At 32.7% G+C, this 24,548-nt stretch overlaps 1 protein-coding gene across 1 annotated transcript in view; it reads left to right on the forward strand.

Moving 5' to 3' along the window:
- The window catches only part of wls (Wnt ligand secretion mediator), a 101,073-nt gene that overhangs the window by 19,413 nt on the left and 57,112 nt on the right, over positions 1 to 24,548 (forward strand). The window contains exons 3-5 of the mRNA XM_085813306.1: positions 8,694 to 8,824; positions 13,965 to 14,126; positions 23,965 to 24,101. Coding sequence (XP_085669432.1) covers positions 8,694 to 8,824; positions 13,965 to 14,126; positions 23,965 to 24,101 — 430 coding nt within the window. The remainder of the gene's footprint in view (positions 1 to 8,693; positions 8,825 to 13,964; positions 14,127 to 23,964; positions 24,102 to 24,548) is intronic.

Genomic DNA, 24,548 nt, shown 5'->3' on the forward strand with positions numbered 1-24,548 from the left:
TATATATTTATAGATGTTATAGCGGTCCCATATACAAAATTTCAACATTCTGCAACTAATAATTTTTGAGTTATGCGAAATGTATACATGCATACATACATACATACTTACATGTCGTGAAAAAATCCCTTTTAAGTATCGGCTTTCAGTCATATCCATTTAATATCACTTAACAATCCATTTTGGGGGGAAAAGTCCTTCATTGTGTCCGTATGTACATACGTCACCCAAAAAAATAATCCACATGGATTCCGTAATGGTCAAAAATGGATATTTCCATAGAAATATGATACCCAATATTTTTCGCTATTACAACGGTAAGCTAACGTGGTCCTCTTTACTTTGTACAAGTAAGTAAAGAACGTACACTGAAGTGACAAAAGTCATGGTATAGCAATATGCAAATATACAGATGGCAGTAGTATTGCATAGAAAATGTATAACTGCAAAGTGCTTTGGCAGGGCTTTCATTTGTGTTCAAGTTATTCATGTGAAGATACTTTGACGTGATTATGGCCGCACGACGAGAATTAACGAACTTTTAATGCGGAATGGTAGTTGAAGCTAGACGCATGGGTCATTCCATTTCAGATATCTCCTGCAGCGACTCTCGTGGGCTTGTGAGCATGTCGGTTGGTCCCTAAACGAATGGAAAACCGTGGCTTGGTCAGATGAGTCACGATTTCAGTTGGTAAGAGCTGATGGTAGGGTTCGAGTGTGGCGCAGACCCCACGAAGCCATGGACCCAAGTTGTCAACAAGGCACTGTTCAAGCTGGTATTGGTTTTCCATAATGGTTTGGGCTGTTTTTACATGGCATGGACTCGGTCCTCTGGTGCAACTGAACCGATCATTGACTGGAAATGGATACCTTCAGCTACTTGGAGATCACTTACAGCCATTCATGGACTTCACGTACTCAAACAACGATGGGATTTTTAGGGATGACAATGCGCAATGTCACCGGGCCACAATTGTTCGCGATTGGTTAGAAGAACATTCTGGACAATTCCAGCGAATGATCTGGTCACCTAGATCGCCCGACATGAATTCTATCGAACATTTATGGGACACCATCGAGAGGTCAGTTCGTGCCCAAAACCTTGCGCCATCAACACTTTCACAATTATGGACGTCTATAGAGGCAGCATGGCTCAATATTCCTGCAGGGGACTTCCAATGACTTGTTGAGTCCATGCCATGTCGAGTTGCTGCACTTTGCCGGGCAAAAGGATGACCGACAAAATATTAGGAGGTATCCCATGACTTTTGTCACTTCAGTGTATATTAACCTACACGTTCTTATATAAACAATATCTAAATGCAGTATATAAATATTTAAAATCAATAAAATCTCACAATGACACCCTCAAGAGAAAATCAATAATAATTTAAATTATCCAAATTTTCAAATTACAAACATAATATGCACTATAAATCTTAATGTAAACCAAAGCGAATACAAAATAATGCTTTACGCTGTCAAAATTGCTCATCTTATTAAATATCATCAATTAAATAATATTTCAACTAAAACACAAACACATAATGCAAATATGAGTTTACCCGATGAATTAACCAAAAAAAAATTCGAAATTATGAATAAAAAAATAGCACACATTGTGACATATATTGTTAGCAACCGCATCATTCGTATTCAAACAGCAACCGCATCATCCGTATTCGGATAGCAACCGCATCATACTTATTCGAAAAGAAACCGCATCGTACAACAGATGCGAGTAACGAAATGGATTTGTGAGTACTGAATCGGTACTTCGAGTCAACCGAGGTACCTGTTACTCGGTAAAGAATACATGCAGTTTGCTCTAGCTCTATTATTTATATCAATTGTCATGAATTTCACATCCATCAGATTTTTATATGAATGGGCCAGATTTTGTGCAGTTTTGCATTAGGGTGTGTTTCAAGGTTGACTTCTTCATTGTTACAAAATGTAAATATTTTCTTATTTGAAATAGCAAAAGCATGAAGTTTCAAGACATGACTTTTTTTACTATTTTTGATCGGCTTTTTGGCTTCAGATATTGCCTTTGAATAGCTTGCTGTGCATATCAGTCTTTTCTGTAATATCATCACGGAAAAATAGTTCAAAATAATTTTTTTTCTTGAGTAAAAATAGAAGTGTCAATCGTTGTACCCACTTGTGGTTGTTGGAATGGGAATCTTGGAGTGGCTGGAGTAAGATTATTCAAACATAGCGGCATCCAGGTTCAGCATGAAAGTCTCTCTTTCATCGTCACTTTCCGAATAATCCCAGGTACTAACTCCACATGAAGTTATGACACTAACTGGGTCAGACAGACAGAGCACAACTAACTTTCAAAACTTGCCAGCCATGCCTACATCAGGCTTCCAGATTTGTTCTGATCAGCAGGCCTTTCTCTAGGAAAGCAGCAGCGGGTGTTACGAATTATGCTGATTATGATTTTACTTCTCATTTTAACCTATGCCGTTTCACACAAAATCTATCTGCTATTTACTAAACCTCTAAAGTAGGCAAGTATGGGACAAAATCAAACATAAAAGAAAAGATCAACATAAAGCTAACTGTTACTAAAATGCAAATAAAATGTTACTAATCTTCTTTCAAATATTTAACTATTATAAGGGTAAAATATTTAATGCTACGTGATAAATTTTATAAAGTTGATTTTATTCATAAATTTGTTTTATAATTATGCTTAATAATAATGCATTCTGCTTGTGCATCTATTTTATTCTTAGGATGATATCATAAAAGTGAAGTTCAGGCATAGCTAATATCTTTAATTGGATTTATTCAATTCCCAGTTGTTGATGGGCCCTTAATTTTTTTCATTAATGTCCTTAAAAGTACTTAATTTCTATGTGCAGAAATGTGTATGAACCCTGATGTAAATATTCCTCACAGAAAAATGCCTGATGTAGACCACTGGACAATTAAAAGAAAAGTCTTAGTTTTTATAAATGTTAATTTTTCTATATTGTATTTTGAACATGACATGATTTTTATTTGGCCTTTTAACATATCTTTCGGATGTCATAATTAGTAATAAAATATTTTTTAATAATAACTGGTAAATATTTACTTGATTCCAAGTGTATTTAGAAGCCTGTGGAAATTTCGTGTTATAAAATTTCTGTTGTTGTATTTTTCAAAAAATAAAATTGTTGGTAATATTCCCTTCTAGTATATTTCTTATAGCTGTGTATTGCAGAAATTCTTCTATGCAAGAAATTTTTTGTCAGAACTATATATATTAGTGTTGTCGCTTGCGAAAACTGTTCTAAAATGAAGGTTTTATACAACGTTCAGTCAGTCATAGTGTTACATTTAAGCACGCTTTTTTTAGGACTCACACAGACTCAGTTGAAGGTTTGTGGAGTTTCATTAAAAGATGTCTGCATGGAATTGGCTTGAGATTTCATTTATTTTGAGATTAAAGTTTCAGAAAAATATATCATGGACTGGACAAGTGTTTGCTGTGAATTATGTGTAGGAATGTGTTGTATACAAAATTAGTATTATCAGAGGTTCTGGTGTGATTGTTGAAATTCATGAACGGAAAAATTTAATTGTGATAAAAGATGAGAGTTTTTATGCCAGCATTCTGTATGCATTATTACATAAACTGGGAATTTTTTGGCATGTATTTTATCTGTGGGGATGCAGATTGAGAGTGGTTGTTCAAAGAAAGTACCTGAGAACTTTCTTTGTTCCTCCTTTAAGTAACTGCTCCATTTTAGCTGTAGTTTCAAAAATGCATGTGGGCAACCTCCACATTCATGGAGCAATGATGATTTGTGCCAGTATGTGGAAAATGAGGATTTATGCCAGCAGAATGCTCTTGTACATTGTCACTAATCCTTCGTACCACATTAGCATGTGATTTTTGCATACACATTATGTTATAAAATGTGCTTGTTCCTTTCTACCTGCCTTTACATTTTTGCCAGGTATTTTTTAATCACCCATTGTATTGGTGCATATATAATTATTTAATCCATGCTTATGCATAATGCCTAATGCTGTGTTTATTGATAATGTTAAGAATTATTAATAATGCAAATAATATTTTTAGCATTATTAATAATGCTAATTATTAGAATTATTCCAACAGTTATTGTTGGAATATGACACTGAAAGTCAGAAAGTGCAGTGGTCATTGCTTAGAAGCTTTGGGCATTGCTGTTCATAGAATGACTTCTATGATCCAGTTCTTTGACAGTTTTATCAGAAGCATTCTGTGGGGGAGGGTGATAAGATCTGAGAATCTTGTATTTCTCTTTCCCTGTCACCAATCTCATTAGAGGAAGCATCCAATTAGTAGATTTTAAATTTTTTTCATTTTGTATATTTTAGTTAAAAACATCATCAGATTACCTATGAGACACTGCAGTAATTGCATTGTAACTGGTAGTTGAACATGGTTACTTCAGTGTTCACTTGAACAGGATTCATGTTTTTGACAGCCCAAATGTAGGAACTGCAGAGTGATCTTTTGGCTGTTTCTCCGTAGTTGGTGATCACCACCTCCTTCGTCCTGCTGTATTTTAATAGATGATCACCTTTTCCTTTGGCCTGCTGTATGTAACACAGTCTTCTTTTTAAACAGTTTTGGAAGGTTTGAGGTTGCATTATTCTCCTTTCACAGTATTTTTATCTGTTACTAGCAGCTTCACTGCCAGCCTTCATCTGGCTTTTAAATGTACCGAAAAAATTGCTGAAGGGAACACCAAACGTTAAATTTAAAAACTGCATAGAATTTTACTCTGCAGAACAACTTCATAAAAACAAAGTTATTATGTATAACAAAATTACAATGAAATAAGCAATATCCCTTAATACAAATATTGATTATCCTAATAAATAAATTAACCAACTTCCCTTTGCAAAATCTTCAGAACTTAAATGGTATAAAGGAGATTAAGAACTTCGTTTCCTAAAAAATTCACTCAAAACTTTTAAATATCTCAAAAACTGTGAAATGAGCAATAAATAACATAAAAGAATACAAAAAACAAAAAATTCTGAAAAGCAAAGTATAATTAATGATATTTTATCTTATTTTTCAAGAGAAAAAATTTACAATGAAATAAGCTATATCCCTTAATACAAATATTAATTATCCTAATAAAAAATTAACCAACTTTCCATTGAAGAAAAAAAATCAGCAAAACTTTTCAATATCTTACAAATAGTGAAATAAGCAAAAAATAACATGGAAGAAACTCAAAACAAAAAATTCCGCGCAGAATTTTATTCTGCAGAACAACTTTATCAAAAAAAAAAAAAAAAAAAAGTATTATATATATAAAAAAATGACAATGAAATATGCCAATCTCTTAAAAACAGTAACATAAGAAATAGGATGAAAAATTGTTGCCAAACCCATATTTCTAAAAGAATGAAACTATTCAAAATAATGCGATTTCATCAAAAATCTATCAACAATAAGAAAAGAAAATTGTTGCCAAAATCATATTTTTAAAGATGTGAGATGTGTACTCGGAAGCTTCATTAAATTTTTTTTTTTTTTTAAATACAAAATATTATCATTTTTTCAAAATTCTTTTTGCAAAAGCAGTCGCAAGGGTGAAAGTTTAAGGTGTCCAAAAAATCAAAGAAAAATAAACTGTACGTTTTTAAACATAAACGTTTTTAGAAAAAATCGCGCTGAAAAGGTGTTAAGCTCTCTTTGTTAAATAAATTCATATTGAATCGATTTATTGAAACACGAAATTTATTTTAAGTTCGTAAAATAGCTAAGTGCCTACGTTTCATGACGATGTGAAAATGGAGTGCATAGAGTAAAATCTCGCTTTCCTATAGCCCATTATGTCTCAAAGTGATGCGATTTCGTCACAAAACATAAAATAAAAAAAATTCGAATTCGAATTTCGAAAAAATCGCTTCGAGGTGCACTGGCTGTTGTCTAGATGCACCTATGTATTAAATTTCGTAGTTGTGGGTCTATTAGCTTACGCGCAACGCGAATGAAAGACACCCACTCACACAGACAGACTCTTTGTTTTATTATATGTAGAGATTATTAACTAAGTTTTAATTCTGCCATTAAATTTTGTCTGTATACTTTTTTCCATTAATATTATTTTATTGCTTAAGAAAATGTTCCTAAAATGTTTTGTACATGAAAATTTGGGGTGGCGGAAATACAGCTAGTTTGGATTTTGAATCTGATAAAGAACTTTTGCTAAGTACTGACCAGTATCATACTGACCAGGGGAGCACAAATGATTATTGGAGTTTATTAATTTATTTAGACATTTAGTTTCCACACTGTTAATGTACAGGGCTGTTCACACTGTGGTTTATCTAATGGAGACATCTGCAGCATCTGACATTGCTGTATCATGTTGGGGGGGGGAGTGGTTTTTCTTCAGTTGGAAAATCTGAACTTCACGTACAGCAGAGCTAGTCAATACGTGGAACCAACTCTGTTAGTTCAGATTAACACCAGTGTGAATGGAGGGATGCAAGTTTAACCCTGCAATGGAGGGGCCGGCGTACAGAGTATGCCAATGCCATCTTTTGGGCTGTAATTTTTAGATAACTCCTTCCTAAACTTCCTCCCTTCCTCTACCCTCCTAGAAACATTCCATGAGTGCAATGCACCTGGTATTTTTGGTCAGTTTGGTTTTCGCCTTCCTTCCGAAAGCAGTTATTGTGAACATGTCGCGTAGGCGAATGCAGTACGCCGCTCCTCCAAGTATGTACAGAAAGAATATTGTACCTCCTGAAGATTATTTGAGCGTTTTAGAAGAAGTCTTGGTTGATGAAGACTCCGACAATTTGGATAACGCATCTGATATCGATGAATCAGAAGTCATCGAACATTCTGATCATGAAAGTGACTCAGAAATTGAGGGACATGTTTCTAAACATCCTCATTTTCCTTCCTCAAATGATGTTTCCCCAGCAAATGACGATTTTAGTGATATTGAAAATGACATGAGAGATTTAAAATATGAGGACTTTTTGTAAAAACAATTTACAAAAAGAAGAAAGTTGGAGGAAAGTTTCTGAAAGAAGAAAAGGAAACTTATAAGTGGAATAAAGTCCCCTCAAGAGCAAATTTGCCGGAATGCCTCGAAAAAATTTGATGAAAAAAATATGCCCAAGTGACAAAACGTGTGACGATATGAATGATGAGCTTTCTGCTTTTCAGAAAATCATAAATATAAATATGATTGATGCTATCGTACAATATACAAATATTTATCTCAAATGTAACAGGACTGCAGATGATCTCCAAAACATCTCAAAGAGAAGCATGTATGATACTAATAGAGCAGAAATATTGGCCTTTTTAGGAATTTCATTCTTATTAGGGTGCAAAAAAATGTCAAAACTCAATTAAAAGGAAGTATGGGCAAAAGATGGTACTGGAATTGAAATTTTGCAAGGAGTCATGGGTCTCAAGCGATTCAGAAACCTGTGTGTTGCTATTAGATTCGATGATAAAGGCACAAGGTATGTGTGAAGAAAAACTGATAAGCTTCCTGCACTAAGAGAATTTTTTGAATCTTTCAATCAGAACTGTCAAAACTTTTATACACCAGGTGACGAACTCAAAATCGACGAGAAGTTGGAACCCTTTCGCGGGAGGTGCTCTTTTATTCAATTCATACCCAACAAGCCCACAAAGCATGGTCTGAAATTTTTTGCAGTTGTTGACTCACGAACGTTTTATACATTGAAGCTTGAAATTTACTGTGGCAATCAAACCCCAGGACCTTAAGAGGCTTCTAATTCAAAGTATTGACATTTTCAAAAGGCTAATTAGTGCGTACGAAGGTTCCAACCGTAACCTGACGACCAATAATTGGTATACAAGCTATCTGCTAGCTCAATATCTTCTTACCAAAGGTATAACACTTGTGGGCACGCTGAAAAAAAAAAAAAAAAAAAAAAAAATTCCAGATGAATTCTAGCCATCAAAAACCAGAGAAGTCGGCAGTTCACTGTTTGGTTTTCAAAAGGATATGACGATTGTTTCATATTCAACGAAAAAAAATAAGTGTGTAATACTGCTCAGTACTTTACACGGTGAAGACAAAATTGACCAGGAAACGAATAAACCTCAAATAATTCTCGATTATAACAAATGTAAGGAGTTGATACCGTAGACTAACTTTGTAGTAATTTCACTGTCGCCCGAAAAACCAAGAGGTGGACAACGGCAGTATTTTTTTGCACTGCTAAACGTAGCGGGCATAAATTCGCAAGTACTTCATATGCCGCCCCTCTAAGATTGTACCATACGCCAGCCCCTCCAACTGAGAGTTAACTACAAAGTAAAATAAGTAATTTTCAGTGCTTTCAGTGATTTAGAATATTAATGTTATGATATCAGTGTATTTGATTACCTCAAGGTCCTTGTAAATATATATATATATATTGTAAAGTTAGTAGCTGAAAAAAATTGATATAATTAATATAGTAAAGATGTTTGTTTAAATATGTTAATCTAAGCACTGAACTACAGTCAATTAATATTCTAAGCCTTTCTAAAGTATCTGTAGTACTGTATATGCTCGTATAATGTCTAATAATGATATAAATTTTAAATCTTATCTAAATATATGAAAGGATTGTAAATTTAGTGATAATGATAAGTAATAATGTTTGCTTTATTTACTTGTTTCAAAATTGTTTTATTTTTATAGCTCAAAATCCTAAACTTACATTTGAAGTGAAGTTGGGTTACAGAAACAAGTGGGATCCAGTAGATAAGTGGACTCTTCTTGCCAACTCAACAGAGACACGAGATTTGCATTGTACCATAGATAATGAAAGAGTATGTTAGAAGATTACAATTCCATTGCTTTAAAATGTCATTTTATGTATACTGATCATGTTGCAGATATTTGTTGATGCTTTAAATATCAGTCACAGTAACTTGCAGTGCAAATGCTGCATGATTAAGTAGTGCGAGATAGATGGATTGTGCAGTATTAGAGATTATATAGAATCTTTTTTTTTTTTTTTCTTCCAAATTTAAGAGTATATCATGTCATTTTCATGTAGTCAAATTTTCATTAATGCTGTATTCTCACAGTATAAGCCGCACCCTTAATTTTTTCTTCTAATTTTTAAAAAAAATTCTGAGTATAAGCCACGGATACCTGCTCATCATCTACAATAATTTTTTTTTTCTTCCCCATTTGGGGGTGTAGAAGCAGCTAAAATAAAAACTATACTTTCTACACACTGAGATAAAATTTTTATCATTGGGCAAATGGAAAATGTTTCTGTGTTTAGCACCTGTTATTTGGTGTTACTGTTGGTATAAATATAGTAGTTTCCTGCACTACTAGTATCAATGTCGCTTGTATCTGTATCCCATAACATGTTACCAAGACCTGTAACCCTAACTAGTTTTATACTATGTAATGTTCAACCAACAACAAGGGGTTTTATACTCAATTGATAAATATGTGCTGTTCTGTTGCCACATGTTTGTATGTACCTATTTCTAATCATTTGCATGTATAAGTCGCACCCCTGATTTTCATCTGCTTTTTTGTGAAAAAGGTGGGGCTTATGCATGAGAGAATATGGTATTCACTCTCCATTGACAGTTCCTAAATCTATGGTCCCTCAAAGAAGGGAGGAAATGTACTCTCATTTTTGCAGACACTCCTTGATAATGGACAAAAACCTATTGTGAGCCAATAGTGCTCACTAACAGGATGTTCAAACTGGTCATATGCAGAAATCTAGAAGTCAGCTGGCAAAAATTGGGATAGTCAATGTGTCATTGTGTGACATGAGTACAAATTGGTACTGGGGTAAAGGAATTTTTCACAGTTTTAATTTACTGGTATGAGTATCTATAATTCCATCATGATTCTCTTTGAGGTATTTGCGAGACAGAGTAGAAATGAATTTATGGTCTATGAATCCAAAATCATCCAATGTAACATAATTGTAGTTTATGAATTTACAGATGATTATCTAAGTAGCATAGAACCAATAATTCATTGACACTATTATTCAACTTGCTGTAAGTGCTTAAGGAAGATTAGTCTATTTTTAGATAACTATGTATGATTTTTCTTCTTTTAGTGTATTGCAAAGTGTAGAATTATTTTATTTAAAAGTACTTTAATATAAAAAATTTTTCTTACTAGCTATAAATTTCTGGATCTAATGACATTAAGATATATAATATTTAGTTCCAATTACATTAACATTGGATATTTTCTCTTAGAGGTAGAAATTTTATAAAATGTGATATCTGGTATTTGTTTATGAAAAGCCATTCTAGCAGTATCTCAGAAATATTGTGAAAAATTAAAGAACTTCAGTTATAGATATACTAGTGTATTATATGGAGATTTTTTTAAACTTTTTTCAGAAAGATTCATTTAAATATGTGTCATTAACTACTTGAAAATAGTCTGCTACATGTTTTCAATGTCGGCATCTATTATAGAAATTAAATCCCTATTACCTGTCTAGATCTCTCTCCAGCTTCATCATTTTTGCTGCCTCCATGATTGACTAGTGTCTCATATAAATCAAACCTATTAATAATTCACAGTAAAATATAATTTTTGTCACTTTTGAGAGCAATTTAGCTGATACCATCTGAATAGTGCTTTGCCATACTTGGAACTAGTACTGATTATTGTTAACAGAAAAGCACACAAAAGCTATCTTGCTTAAGAGAAGGAATGCCTTTTTGGATGACTTTTTAAAGGAAAACCAGCTCATATTTGCATTACATTATACATTGGGGGAGGGGGAGAAGCATGGAAATTCCTATACAATAGTAAGTGTACTCTTTATTTTGAAAATAATGTATTTTGTATGTAACATTAGAGGTTTAGTTAGCAACCAATCGGTTACTCTTCCAGTTTAACAAATGTTCAAAAAGTGTTTTACCAGCATCTCTCACTTTAAATGGAATAGAGTAAATTGAGTAATTTCAACCTCAAAATTCATTTGCACAGTGTTTAGGATCGGTATAAAATTTTTGGCTTAAGGGAAAACGTATCTGAAAGTCTTATAGAATGTTCATTAAGATTCATCAAGGTGATACTTGGCTGGACATCATTACTTCAACTCAAGTATTCATTAAATTATTTTGCTGAGAAGGAATAGATCATCCTTCCTACAGTCCTACTTCACATAAAGAGAGTTTTAGCTTTTTCTTTTGCATTTGCAGGTGTTCCTTGCTAGATAGTGTTTTAATGATAGAAGGAAAGGTCAAGTTCAGCATTGGCTAGGAAATTTTTGTGAGAAAAGAACAGAACCTTAATGCTGTATTGGGATAATAGCCCTAATAATGGCAGAAAAAATATTAAAAGAGTGTAGAACATGATGACAATAAATATTTGGGAAAGTTGCATACTCTTTTGTCTTTGTATGTAAAAAAAATATAATTTTTAAATGTGCAATATTTAAGAACAATATGAATTGGTCTTAAATTTTAAAAGAAAGCTATCGTATGCATTTTGTTACATTTTATCATAATAAATAATGAAAAAGGTTATATATTAGTACAACCACCTTGGCATAATTTGAGGATCCTTTATAGAAGAAAAGAATGATAACTTGTAATTGAGAAGTTTATTTATTTATACATATATATTTTACATTTCCATATGGTATTGATTGTGAAAACTGGTCAATAAACCTACCTACAAGCAGTTCCTTTTTTGTTTGTTTTGTTCTGGTGGAATTTATGCTGATGACTTTAAGAATAGATTAAAGACATTTCTTACCTTTAAGAGTTTGGGGGCCAACTATTATATTCTTGTAGACATTTTACTTCAATTATTTCTATCCCAGGAAAATTCCGCAAGTGCATCAAACAGGGCTGTGGAGTTGCTAGGGAAAATGACCGACTCCGTCTCCTGGAATTTTAAAGACTCCGACTCCCTCATATATATAATATATGTATGTATATATATATAATATATGTATGTATATATATATATGTATGTAAACATATATATATATATAATATATATGTATGTAAACATATACACGTGCATTACAGCTTATTTTTTTAATATGAAAGATGCTATGCTACAGGAAAAAATTGATAGCATAGCAAATTACTTATATTAATTAGCATTTATTATGAAATAGAAAAACTGGCATTAGTTATTTCTAAGAAACACTATAGCTTTGGTAAGATCTTCTTGTTGGAGGGCCATAGATCTGATTTCATAAACTTCAGAACTGAGAAGAATCTTTCCACACTAACTTGAGTAGGAGGAAGAGCTATTACTGTTAGGTCTACTTCTTTTAACTTTTCAGGATGGATTTTTATCAGTTCTAAAAGAGGTGTCTTGCAAGCACAATCATATTTCTCTATTTCTTTATAGGCCATGTAAAAATCTTGTTTGTATTTTTTCATTTTTATATCTAAAGGCTCTTGGTTCTTTATTTTCATCCGCATTGCCTTAGCCCTTTCAATATTATCCAAAAACATTTCTCAAAATCTAATTCATCATTTGAAGAGGATAATAGAGGCTCAATTGCAATGTCTGTAGTTTGACTGTCCTGATTTGAATTCTCCAGTTGTTCTGAGAATACTTTCATTCTTAATGAAAGTTCATAGGTTCTTTGCCTTTATAATTTGTTCGTCATCCAAGAAAATTCAGATCTACATATTGAACCCAGCAAGATCTCATTGTCTAATAAACTAGTTTATCTTTTCTTCATTGAAGAAATGATTCCTTTTGCAATAAACCCTCCATTTTAGAAAGAATAAACATCCCATTCTTCCATTCTCGCCTCCTGTCAATTCTTCAGATAGCAGCTTTTTTGTGGCTATATACGGTGTAGAAAGAAGAGTTTCAAATTCTGCAACATCATTCCACAATCTTTCTGTTAGTGAAACATTAGGGTTATTTACATCTTCTAAAAAAGTTCTTAATTCTAACAACCTCTTTTTCATCAAATATGTACTTCCTTATCATGTTGCATGATCAATAATTGCTCCTTTTCCGGCTCGCTTCCTAAGAGTGGCATCAATTTTGGGAGTTCTTTCTGCTATTGCTGCTTACCTAAATTTACCTGTCAGATTTGTAACTAAGAATTTGTTTAATTACTAATGGAAAATATCACATTCATCCTCCTCCCTTATATTTATTTATTAATATGTCAGTAAACTAGAAAATAACTATTTATTAATGTATATAGTCCATAAATAAAAATACCTCAGGTTGTCATTAATTTTTTTTCAATTCATTTTAATTTCATTTCAAATTGTCCAACAAAAACTGGAGTCAACTTGTTTTTAGTGACTCCAGCTCTGACTCCTTTTACCCCCAAATCTGTCCGATTCTGACTCCACAGCCCAGGCATCAAAGAACAAAAATGTATCACAATTTGTATATAAAAACTGCTGAAACTTGGAATACAATAAAAAAAAGACACACGAATTTGGTGGCATTGCTTGCTAACCCTTCGATGATTCTGACATTAAAATGTTATTTCTTTTGAAATAAATGTGATGTCTGTCAGTTGTAAATTTGTAATGTGACCTGTGTTTGTTTGCACCCACTGCGATGCATAACTGGAATGTGAGCTGAGCTCATTGATGACCATCAAATGATTAAAAACCGAAGAATTGGTATGGGTTTCTGAATTTAATGTGTTTTGAAAATTTGACGTTTGTTAAGCTGGTTGTATTGATATGCAAGTACCTGAAAAAGTAATCTGCATCTAAATAGAGAACTTTCTTAATGTTTAAGGTGTATAAAAATAAATTTCTGTCATAAGTAGTTGCTAGTGCTGTGGAATTTTTGGAGAGGGTGTTTGAAAGAATTTTTTATTTGGATGTTTGTGACAATTACAGTCGTTAATGGTCTTTATAATATACCATTGATTGCAATATATGTTATCTTTTTTTTTCTGCTTATATTTAGAGTTAAAAATATATTATGAAAAATATGAATACTTTTTTCTACTTTCAGAAAGTGGATGGTTATCATTATAATTGCGATCTTTTGCCTCTTTTTGAGCTTGGCAGTTTGCATCATGATTATTATTTAGTTAATCTTCGTTTACCCACGGATCTTACTGGTAGAACACCCTTAAATGATGGTATTGGTCATATAGATGATATATGGATCGTAGTAAGTATCAAATTTAAATATATGCAATGTTTTCCTTTTAAATGTTGCATTATACTAGATTATTTCAAACAAACCATCAAACAACATATGATCAAAATTTAAGTCCAGTTTTGCCAACTTTGCTGACTAGTAATTTTATTATGTTTTTAATTCGTGAAAAGAGTGTATTTTTGTTAAGCTTATTTTTCAATGGTATATTTCTTCTGAATTAAATATTCTGTATGTTAAATTTTGTATATTATGTTTCCTTTTTTTTTTAATCTATCGTACATCATCAGCAGCATTGGCATGACAACCCTTTGTGGGCCTTGATCTTTCTCAGAAGCCTTTCCCATTCCACCTTTTGTTCAGCAACTGACCTCCTGTTCATAATTTTTAGAATGACAAAATCCTCATCCAGGCAGTTTCTTCATCTTTTCTTAGGTCTTCCTTTTGATCTTCCACAAACAGGAGTTTCATTAAAGACCTTTAGAATCCTTCTCTCTCTCTCTGCATGTATTCACAGGAAGTGACCTGCCCATCTCATTCTACTTAATTTTATGGATTTAATAATATCCTCATCTTTATAAATTTTGTAGAGTGTGAAGTTATATCATTTACGCCAGTGATTCTCAACCCTTTTAATGCTGCTGCTCCCTCCCCCCAAGGAGCAAAAAATTTTTCAACGCCCCCATGTGTAAATCCTGTAATTTAGAGTATGGGAAAGGGGGTTCCTAAATTATAAATGGCAACAATTTTAAGTAATTTTTTTTTTCCAGTAGACTTACACACCAAATTTATTTGTTTAACTCAATAGTTTTGCTCTTGAAGGTAATTTATATGCTTGCTTGACAAGGTAGGAGGAAGAGAATGCAATTAAAAATTTTTTTACAATAGTCCACAATCCTGGGTAGAGACGACTGATGCTACTTTGAACCCAAAATTCTTTGAGACGATCACCATTCTGGAAGCTGGCTTTCAAAGTTTCATTAGTTGAAAGTTGCTCAAGGTGTTTTCTGTAAACATGTATTTCACCCGAATAATCAATTGTTAAGAGTCCGAATAATCGATTGTTGAGAGCATTACTGCACATTTGGTTCACAGCAGGGATGATATATTGTAACAAATGATGCAAATGGTCACTGAGGTTTTTTGCAACTAAATTCTGCCTATAAATCACGCAGTGAACAGCTAAAATACGTGGTATCTCTTTCTTCAAAAGGGCAATGAACCACCATTACAGGTGCTCCATTGGTGGCAACAAACATTAATGTTCACAAGAGGAATATTTTTCTCTTTAAAATACTCTTTGACAGTATTAAAAACAGATTCACTTTTAGTATCTGAAATCAAGCTTTTTGCAAACAGCATCTCTTGAATAATTTTTCCTTCCTTCGCAAACTGTACGTAGTTGAATAGTTAACCCTCGTTATTACTTGGCAAGGTTGCTTCATCAACTTGAAGAGAAAATTCGATGAGTTATAATATTAGATGCAACTGGAGGGTGTAAAACCTTTTCTAAAACTTCCTCGAGAGCTGGCAGTATCAACTCTTCACCAATGGTATGAGCTTCCTCCCAATTTAACAATTAATTTTGATATATTATAAGAGGTTATCAAACCATCGTTGCATTGTTTTGATGACGCTACTATTAAGCCTGAGACATATGGTGCTTTCAAGAGCTTGTCCCTCATGTTCGTGAAAAACGACAAATTTTTATGTTCTTTGTCAGGATGAATTTTTTGCAGATGTTTCTGCAAACGAGATGGTTTTATGGCCTCATTAGATAACACTTTGTTACAAAGTAAACACATGGGCAGTTGCAAGTTTGACGGCAAAGAAACAAATCCAAACTTCAAGTACGTGAAATTGTATTGATAACATTTCTTTTTATTAAATGACATCGTTGGTGGCAGCAAAATATGATGAGAGAAAGATAACTATTTCTCAAAATTAATAATTCACGATGATAAAGAACTCGAAGAAATAAGTGCAATTCCCTAGGCGGCTGGCCAAATAAACAATGAAAGTAAATTGAAACTGAGGGGAGAAAACAGAAATGAAGTGAACAAAAAGCAACACAAGAAATACTGGTCAAATCCACCATTCATATTGAAATTATGCCATACATTCACCAAAAAAGCACCAAAAATAGTTCTTAGAATGGTCCTTCGAAAGTTTGCCAAGGTTCTACTGTGCATAGTAATATATAAAATTTTAATTCAAAACTGTATAACTAGATCCTTAATTGTTTTCTAAAGTAAATTTTATTCCATCTGTATCATTACGCTTCTTATATTATACAGTTTTTATATCTGTAGAAATAAATTTTTTGAAAGAAATTTAATCTTTTTAGCTTGCATTCTATTATTTTAGTTTAATTGTAATAAGCGTATAACAAAAACTCTTAAACACACCCTTAATTAAAATAAGTCCAAAGACCTGAAAATTTGATCACACCATACACAATCTTCTTAGTTCTACTAAGAAGATTGTCTGTTTTGTAAATTACTGCAAAATACATTACAGCGTGTTGAAGCTTTCCCTATTAAATCAAGTTTAGATTTAATGGGGAAAGCTTCAACACGCTGTAATGTATTTTGCAGTAATTATTTTATAGCTTTACGATCGTACCACACCTTTCTTTTGGTTTGCATTTCCAGCATTTTATCTTTGCATCTTTTTAACCGATTTATCAATTGAAAAACGTATTCAACAACATTATTTCCTTCGTCTTCAGGATTCATCCATTGTTCATATAATAATGTTACAGGTGTTCTAAGATTTCGACCATATACTAATTCTGCAGGTGTAAATCCCGTACTCTCGTGCATTATTGTTCTTAAAGCAAATAGAGCTGCGGGAACTTGCTTCTCCCACTCAGGGGCTGCTTCGATACATAAAACTTTTAAAATTCATTTGATTGTTCGGTGAAATCTTTCAACAGAGTTGCTCTGCAGATGGTGTACTGAGCTTCTAGTTACTTTTATTCCAAATTTTTCTACAAATTCTATGGCTAGATTGCTCATTTGTAACAACAGCTGCCTTTGTCTTTATATGACCAAGTTCGCAATTAATTTCAACTTCCGTTAACGTAGACACCCTAAATGGTCATTTAAAAGATATTGTACCCAGACATGTTCTCCAGTCATTTTTGCTTTATCTATGTATTTCCGAGAAATAACATCAACAGTGGTTCCTGTGTCTCGAAGAATAGGCATTTCGTGCTCATTAACTAAACCGTTAATTGTATATGTCTCTAACAAATCATCATTCGAAGATACGCAATTTATCTTTTCATTTGGTTTTAAGCGAGGACACTGAGGCTTAGAATGTTCGTATGATCCACACTCGAAACAACGTGGTCGATACCTTTTGTCATATAAATTTTCTTGGTTCTTGTTTTGAAATTGACTTCCTTGTCGGTGATCTTTGTGGTATTTTGAATCGTCCCATTTATCAGAATGCTTAAAATGAGACGGATGCTCTATTTTTTCACAAAGTTATCATAACGCGGTTTAAATGATCCTTTGTTAATTTTCTCAGTCTGATTGACAGAAAATTTTGGTTTTATTGTTTTCCTCATATCTTCAAAATCTTCAATTTTCTTAACTATTTCAGTAAGTGAAATGATGGTTGTCCATTGATCCATAAAATGTTCTTTGAAATCAGGAGAGGTACGCTTTTTTATTTGATCAACCAGTATGAGATCTTTTAGCTGTTCAAAAGTTTTAATGTTTAATCCGTTAAACCATCCTTCTAAATAATTCTTTAATTCATAGTAGAAATCATACCAAGTACTTTCAGTAGATTTTTGGTGTTTATTAAATAGTTGTCGAAATTTTTCCGCACTTAATTTAAATCGTTGTAACAGTAAAGTTTTTACATATTCATACTTTTTCGCGTCCTCTTCTGGTTCTCTAACAATAAGCTGAACAATGTCGGGAGGCAGCAATGAAATAAGTTGAGTCACTTGACTTTCAGCAGGTATATTCATTATTTTACCTTGACGCTCAAATAACACCAGAAATAAACTTATTTCATCTTCTTTAGGGTTAAAACGTGGCATGACATCGTGAATTCTGATTTTTAAAGGCTGCTCAGGTAACTGCGTAGTTTCTACCGGCTGTGCTGTGGCAGCCATTGCTTCCAGTTGAAGTTTCTGTAGCTCAAAGGCTCTAATTCGCTCTTCTCTTTCAAGCTCTTCTTTTCTTTCTTCTCTTTCGCGTTCTTCTATTCTTTCGCGTTCTTCTCTTCTTTCTCTTTCGTGTTCTTTTTCTCTTTCTTCTCTTTCGTGTTCTTTTTCTCTTTCTTCTCTTTCACGTTCTTTTTCTCTTTCTTCTCTTTCGCGTTCCTTTTCTCTTTCTTCTCTTTCGCATTCTTCTTTTCGTTCCCTTTCTTCTCTAATTGCAGCCAGTAGTTCTCGAGTAAACTCCTCATCATAATCGGGACTTTCCGTAATCAGTTTATGCAATTGAGCAATCTTAAATTCAGGTTTCACGGTTAAACCTAACTCTTCTGCTAGTACTTTTAAATCCTGTTTTTTACTCCTAGCTAAGAATGACATGTTGACACAAGTTACTTTTAATAGGCTTCCTTTTGAAATTCAATCTAAAAGCTCGTACTTGTATTAAAAATATAGAATTTCTGGCGAGACTTAATTTCTCAAATACGAAATTCACACTAACCAATTGGAGAGAATTATTTAAACAACTTTGCCAGGTTGGCACAAAATAATTTAATACTACGTCAGGTTGACGTTTTAACTCACTATTCACAAGCCTCGTTAGCTATAACTATATAAACACCTTTGCCAGTTAGGCAATACAATGGAATTTTACCAACGTAAGTTTGACGATTTTACTACCTATCTCCACGCCTGGTTGGCGATAACAAAAACAATTTTTGCCAGTTTGGCAATACAACTTTTAGAATATACAATCTGTAATATGTCGGGATGACGTTACTATCTACCACACGCCTGGATGGCGAGAACTAAGAAAAAAACGTTTGCCAATTCTGCAGTATAATCAAATCACACTACATCAGTTTGACGTTGCTACTTATTTTCCACGCGCCTGCTTGGCAACAAATTCAAAATTCAGCTAGCAGTTCCTTTTTTTTTTTTTTTTTTTTTTTTTAACGCCGGAATGGCTTCCACATATCAATTATTAACATAAAAATTCAATACAAGTAAAAGTAAAGCATAAATAATAATTCTAAAATACTTCTTTACCACCGATATCAATTATAAATTTAAGCTGAATATTTTTAGTGTCAATTATTTTAAACAAAATCTTACACGATAAACTATAATTCTGAAACAAAGTATTAAAATTCAATAAAAGCTTTTTTAAGAAAACCAAAAGTTAATCTTATCTTCAGAGATCAGCAATATCCCATTTTTGACAGTTTTTGCTCGGACACAAGTTACAGAAGCACAGAAGATAACCTTTGAATGATCCGCTTCAAATCTGGCTTTAAAACGGCAGACTTCTTACATCCATTTCTCCTTGAAATAAACAAACTTGGCAATTGGTATTAGCAAACTTGTTCTAAAAAATTCAGTAAATTTCTGGGATTAGGAGACCAGCACCATCGAAATTGATAATTGCACTCCTAATTTCCAGTATCTCGGTGGAACCTCCAATTTATTAAGACTGTGATGTATTTTGCAGTAATTTACAAAACAGACAATCTTCTTAGTAGAACATAAATTTTATTTCTATTTCTCGGTGATAGACAAATTTTATACAATTCTTAAGTGGCAAAATTTTAATACTACTCCTAGCTGGCAAAATCTTCAGAATACAAAATCTTTTTTAAAACAATATCTATCTCTCGTTGCTGAGTAACGGTTTGATACAAATATGGCGTTGCCACTTCAACAATAATTATATTTATTTATTAAATAACAAGATATTACAATGCTCAATATATTTCAGATCATACTGTACGAGCATTCAAAGTTAGATAGACCCTGTTGTGATAATTATACTCACTTTAAGAATAGTCCTGAATGTTCTGATAATATCACTGGCTTCAGCTTGCTTTTTAGCATGTTACTGCATAAAACAGTAGCCTGTTGAATAATTTTCCCAGAATCATGCCAGCATAGAGCTATAGCATCCTAAAAATAATTGGCATGACTTTTCCAATAGTAATCTGTGCCTTGAACTTTTTCATGACTTGAAAATTCTGGTACTTCCATGGCATAAATTGTGTGCTATTCTCCATTTCATATGTGTATAGCCAGGTTCATAACTGTCACAAATCGTTGGAAATTGATAACTGTAACCACTCAGAGAAAGATTTTTCCCCCCTCTATTGAACATACAAATGTAACAGTCTGACAAATATCTTCTGATGCATATATTTAGACATACTTATTTATAATCACCTCACAGCTACTTCGGGATCCATCTGCTTTCTTACAGCGGTCATTATGGACATTAATAGAATTGTGGCTGATGTTAGATTCTTTGCGGATGATTTCGTCAATTGTGAAACTGTAGTCAACGGATTGCCTCCTGAATTGTTTCATTATGTCGTCTGTCATGCTAACTGATCTCCAATTCTAGTATTCATCGCTTATGTTTTATCTTCTTTTTTTATTTTTTCCCTTTTATTTGTACATTATTCCTGTGCTTATATAATCATTTTCATACTGAAACTGCATTTTTCTGTAATTTTTGAAAGATTTCACACTTTTCAACAATCAAAATAGGAATAATACTGCTTTTCCATGATATAAGTTACCTGTGGAGCAGCCATATTATATTGAATGAGCGCATTCAACTCGATCATCATGAACATTATGAGGAATTGCTAAAGAGCCATTTTGTATCCTGAAGTAAAAATTTTCCTTGTGTATGTGTATCCATGCCCTCTCACTTTCCTTATTTTTCATTATTTTTTTGTTTTAATTAAATAATCCATTGCAATTGTAACCCATCACATAATGAATCAAATCTTGAATGAAATCATCAATAGAGAGATTTTATCCCCCCTTTTTTTTAAAGGTTAGTTTGTAAGGAATTTTCTCCCTTCATACTGCATGCTTTCATGGAGTGAATTTAAAATACTTTTTCTATCTAGCAGTCTGAAGATCGAGAGCACAAATCCCGGCAAGGACATTGCTCATTTTTCATCTTTTGCTGCAAAATAAAAAAATCCCTAATGGACTTTACAAATTAAATGAAGATTATGCTAGATAAGCTCTTACATGTTAGCAAATACTCTGTATACTCAAATAAAAGACACCCCCTTGTTTGTGTTTTTTCCTTGTATTTTTGGTTCTAAAATTTGCTAGGGTTTTATAATTGAGTTGGTAAATAAAATTGCAGAATGAGAGGAAGAAGTTTATTTATCATACCAGGCTAGCATGAATGAGTCAATCATTTTGTAAAGGCTATATTTTCAAAAGTATTGTGCATATGCTCATGAAAAATATATGAAAAGAACCTTAGACTCACCAAGTTTTTTTCACTATTTCACCAAGTTTCCTGGATAAGTGGAATGTTGCTTCATCACTGAATATCAACTTGGTGGTTAAATCTTTATCCTCCAATTTCTGCATGTTGATGCAAAAATCTAATCAACAGTCATAATCCTCCGGCTTTAATAGCTGCAGGAGCTACACACAGTACAGTTGAAATCTTCCACACGTTTTTTTTTTTTTTTTTTCGGTATTCCGAACATCTGGTAAATTTTCAGAACGAACATCTGGACAACAATGCTACAAAATGTATCGAATGAGCTCAATTATCGTCTGGGCATGTGCCATATCACCAAAAGGCCCCATACTGAATATTTGTAGAGATGTTATAAACTTGGTGAGTTTGCAGTTTTTTCATATGCCTCTCATATGTGTGTATATGAAATGCTTTTGAATATACAGCCTTTTCAAAACAAAATCATTTATGCTAGCCCTATACTATATAGTATATATACACTGTTTAAACACTAAATAAGCCAGACTGATAATTATCATATAAATCCTTTGTCAGAAAAGTTCCAGGACAAAGGTCATAAAATTAGAAAATTGCATTTACCAAGTAATGATTCTAGCTGCTTTCCTTGTGCCATTGGCTATCTATACATAACTGCCAACATTTCTGGAGGACTTGGAAGCAAGCAGGGAAATCTTCAACTGTGTTGCTTGCAAGCTCATAAGCAAGCAGTAATTTTTGAGTAGGGGTTTTCCCAAGCTTAATGCAGAACTTAATCGCACTCTTTGCTCATAATCAGAGTCCATTGTGTCACTTTGATAAATGCGACAACAATCCCAACAGCGTGCTGCTAAGCACAGCCCTGACCTCTAATAAGTTTGCATGGAAACATGGCTAAGGTTATGCCAAGTAAGAACAGGTAACATAAAAAACAACATTTGTTCCTTTTTTTTAGTACTGCAAACTCAAAAATTTAAAAACAAAAAATGTCCTGGAACTTTTCTGATAAGGGATGTACAATATAAAGTCCAAAATCCAGGCATCCAGTATCTAGAATGTTTTAAAACTTCCTTGTACGAAGTAAAAAGGAAGTATTGTAATCACAAAAAGTTTCATGCAGCATATTTCAAAGAAAATGTCCATTTTGACCGCTATCGAATGCAATTTAATGATGTTTTTCCATGATATCTGTACATAAGAACAGAATAAATGACTTGTTTCCTCCCAAAAAAATTAGAAAACTGCTTTAAAATTAATTCTGAAGAGAATTTTTCGTGGCGTCTGTACGAACGTATGTACGTACGTACGTATCTCGCATAACTCAAAAACAAGTAGCCTCAGAACGTTGAAATTTTGTATATAGGCCTGCTATAACATGTAGATGTGCACCTCGTATTTTGGTTGCAATCAGCCGCACCAAACATATATAAATATATATATATATATATATATCCACTCTGTTACCTGGCTCATTGATCTCACTTTCTTTATTCTTATATGTTTGTAAATTGTACATTTTTTGCTTTAAAATTGATTGAATTATGTTGTTTTTATCTTCTGGTTAAGATTTTTATGTCTTTAGTAAATCTGTATGCAATATTTTTAGAACTATCAACAATTTTAAAGTTGTTTAAGTGCCGCTAAGCTTTTTTTTTTTTATGGCGGCCATTGATTGTTTACATTTGAAACAGCAGACTAGTGGATTTGTTGCCAATCTAGAGAAACTTAGCTTCGCAACAGCAAAGATAACGCCTTCATTTATTATTGCCAATTAAATCATGCTTAATCCTTTCTGGAATTTTTTCGAGGAACTAAGTGTTTAAGATTTACTTCGTAATTTTTAATATAGATATTTTGAGTTTTTATGTATTTTTGCCTTCTTGCAAAGTGAGAACTGAATTAATTGAATGAGAAATACTCAACCGTCTGTGAAAAACTGTTTCTTTGTTTGTTGAACAGTTTCAACCTAAGCATGCATGCACTATACTGGTCACTAGTATGCCTAAAAACAAATAGGTAACAATGTAACACTGACTTTTCATAATTTTTTCTTTGTCTACCATAGTAAAATATTGTAGTTAACTAAATAACTTACCTTTCATTTTGTTCAAAATTAAATAAATTCTAATCAGAACCATTGTCTCATCAGATATTCAGTCACACTTTTATTTCTTAATATTTATCCTAAAATGTCTTATATTCAGGTGGGTGTTTTTTGAGTAAGTATAGTAATGCTGTTTCATTTCTACCCTTTAAATTGTTATTCTTTTTCCTTGTTGTTATTCTTATTTTTACAATCAAATGCTTTAATGTAATAATCATAAAAACTACTCAGATGGGGATATTTGAATAGCTGTGTTACTGTTTTAATTGTGCTTAATTCTCTGTATTAATTTTTTCTTCCTTAGCTCATTCATCAGAATGGGGGTTTTACAAAAATTTGGGTATCATTAAAAACAATCTTTTTTCCTGTCATTGTTCTAATGCTTGTTTGGTACTGGAAACGTATTTGTCTGCTATGTCGACCTCCAATTTTAATAGAAAAGTAAGCATAATATATATTATATATTCATTTATATATTGTGATACATGATAAATAAGTTGTGTAATATTGTGTATCACTGTCATCTTGATTGTGTATTATTTCCAACAAATTACCTGAAATTATATTTATATATATATATATAGAGAGAGAGAGACTTAAAGCATTTAATTTAATATGAAATTGGAATCAAAGCAAGACAATTCCTGAACAATATTAATTATAGCCATGTATAGGAGGTTTTACACAATATCTAAACAAATTAAAATTAAAACAAGAATTCATATTAGATCAAACTCGAAAAATAATAATGCGAAAGGGAAAATATACAAATTAAAAAATTAATTTCCTTTTACTGAAAGTCCAATTCAGAACTCATCAGGGGAGAATGAATTAAAGCCTCACAAAAGTCAATTAATATTTTTTGTTCTCCTGGTTCATTTGAGATCA

This window comes from Stegodyphus dumicola, chromosome 3 (assembly GCF_044657685.1).
Source record: "Stegodyphus dumicola isolate Sdum_Otavi_A_Nest chromosome 3, ASM4465768v1".
Taxonomy (NCBI): domain Eukaryota; kingdom Metazoa; phylum Arthropoda; class Arachnida; order Araneae; family Eresidae; genus Stegodyphus; species Stegodyphus dumicola.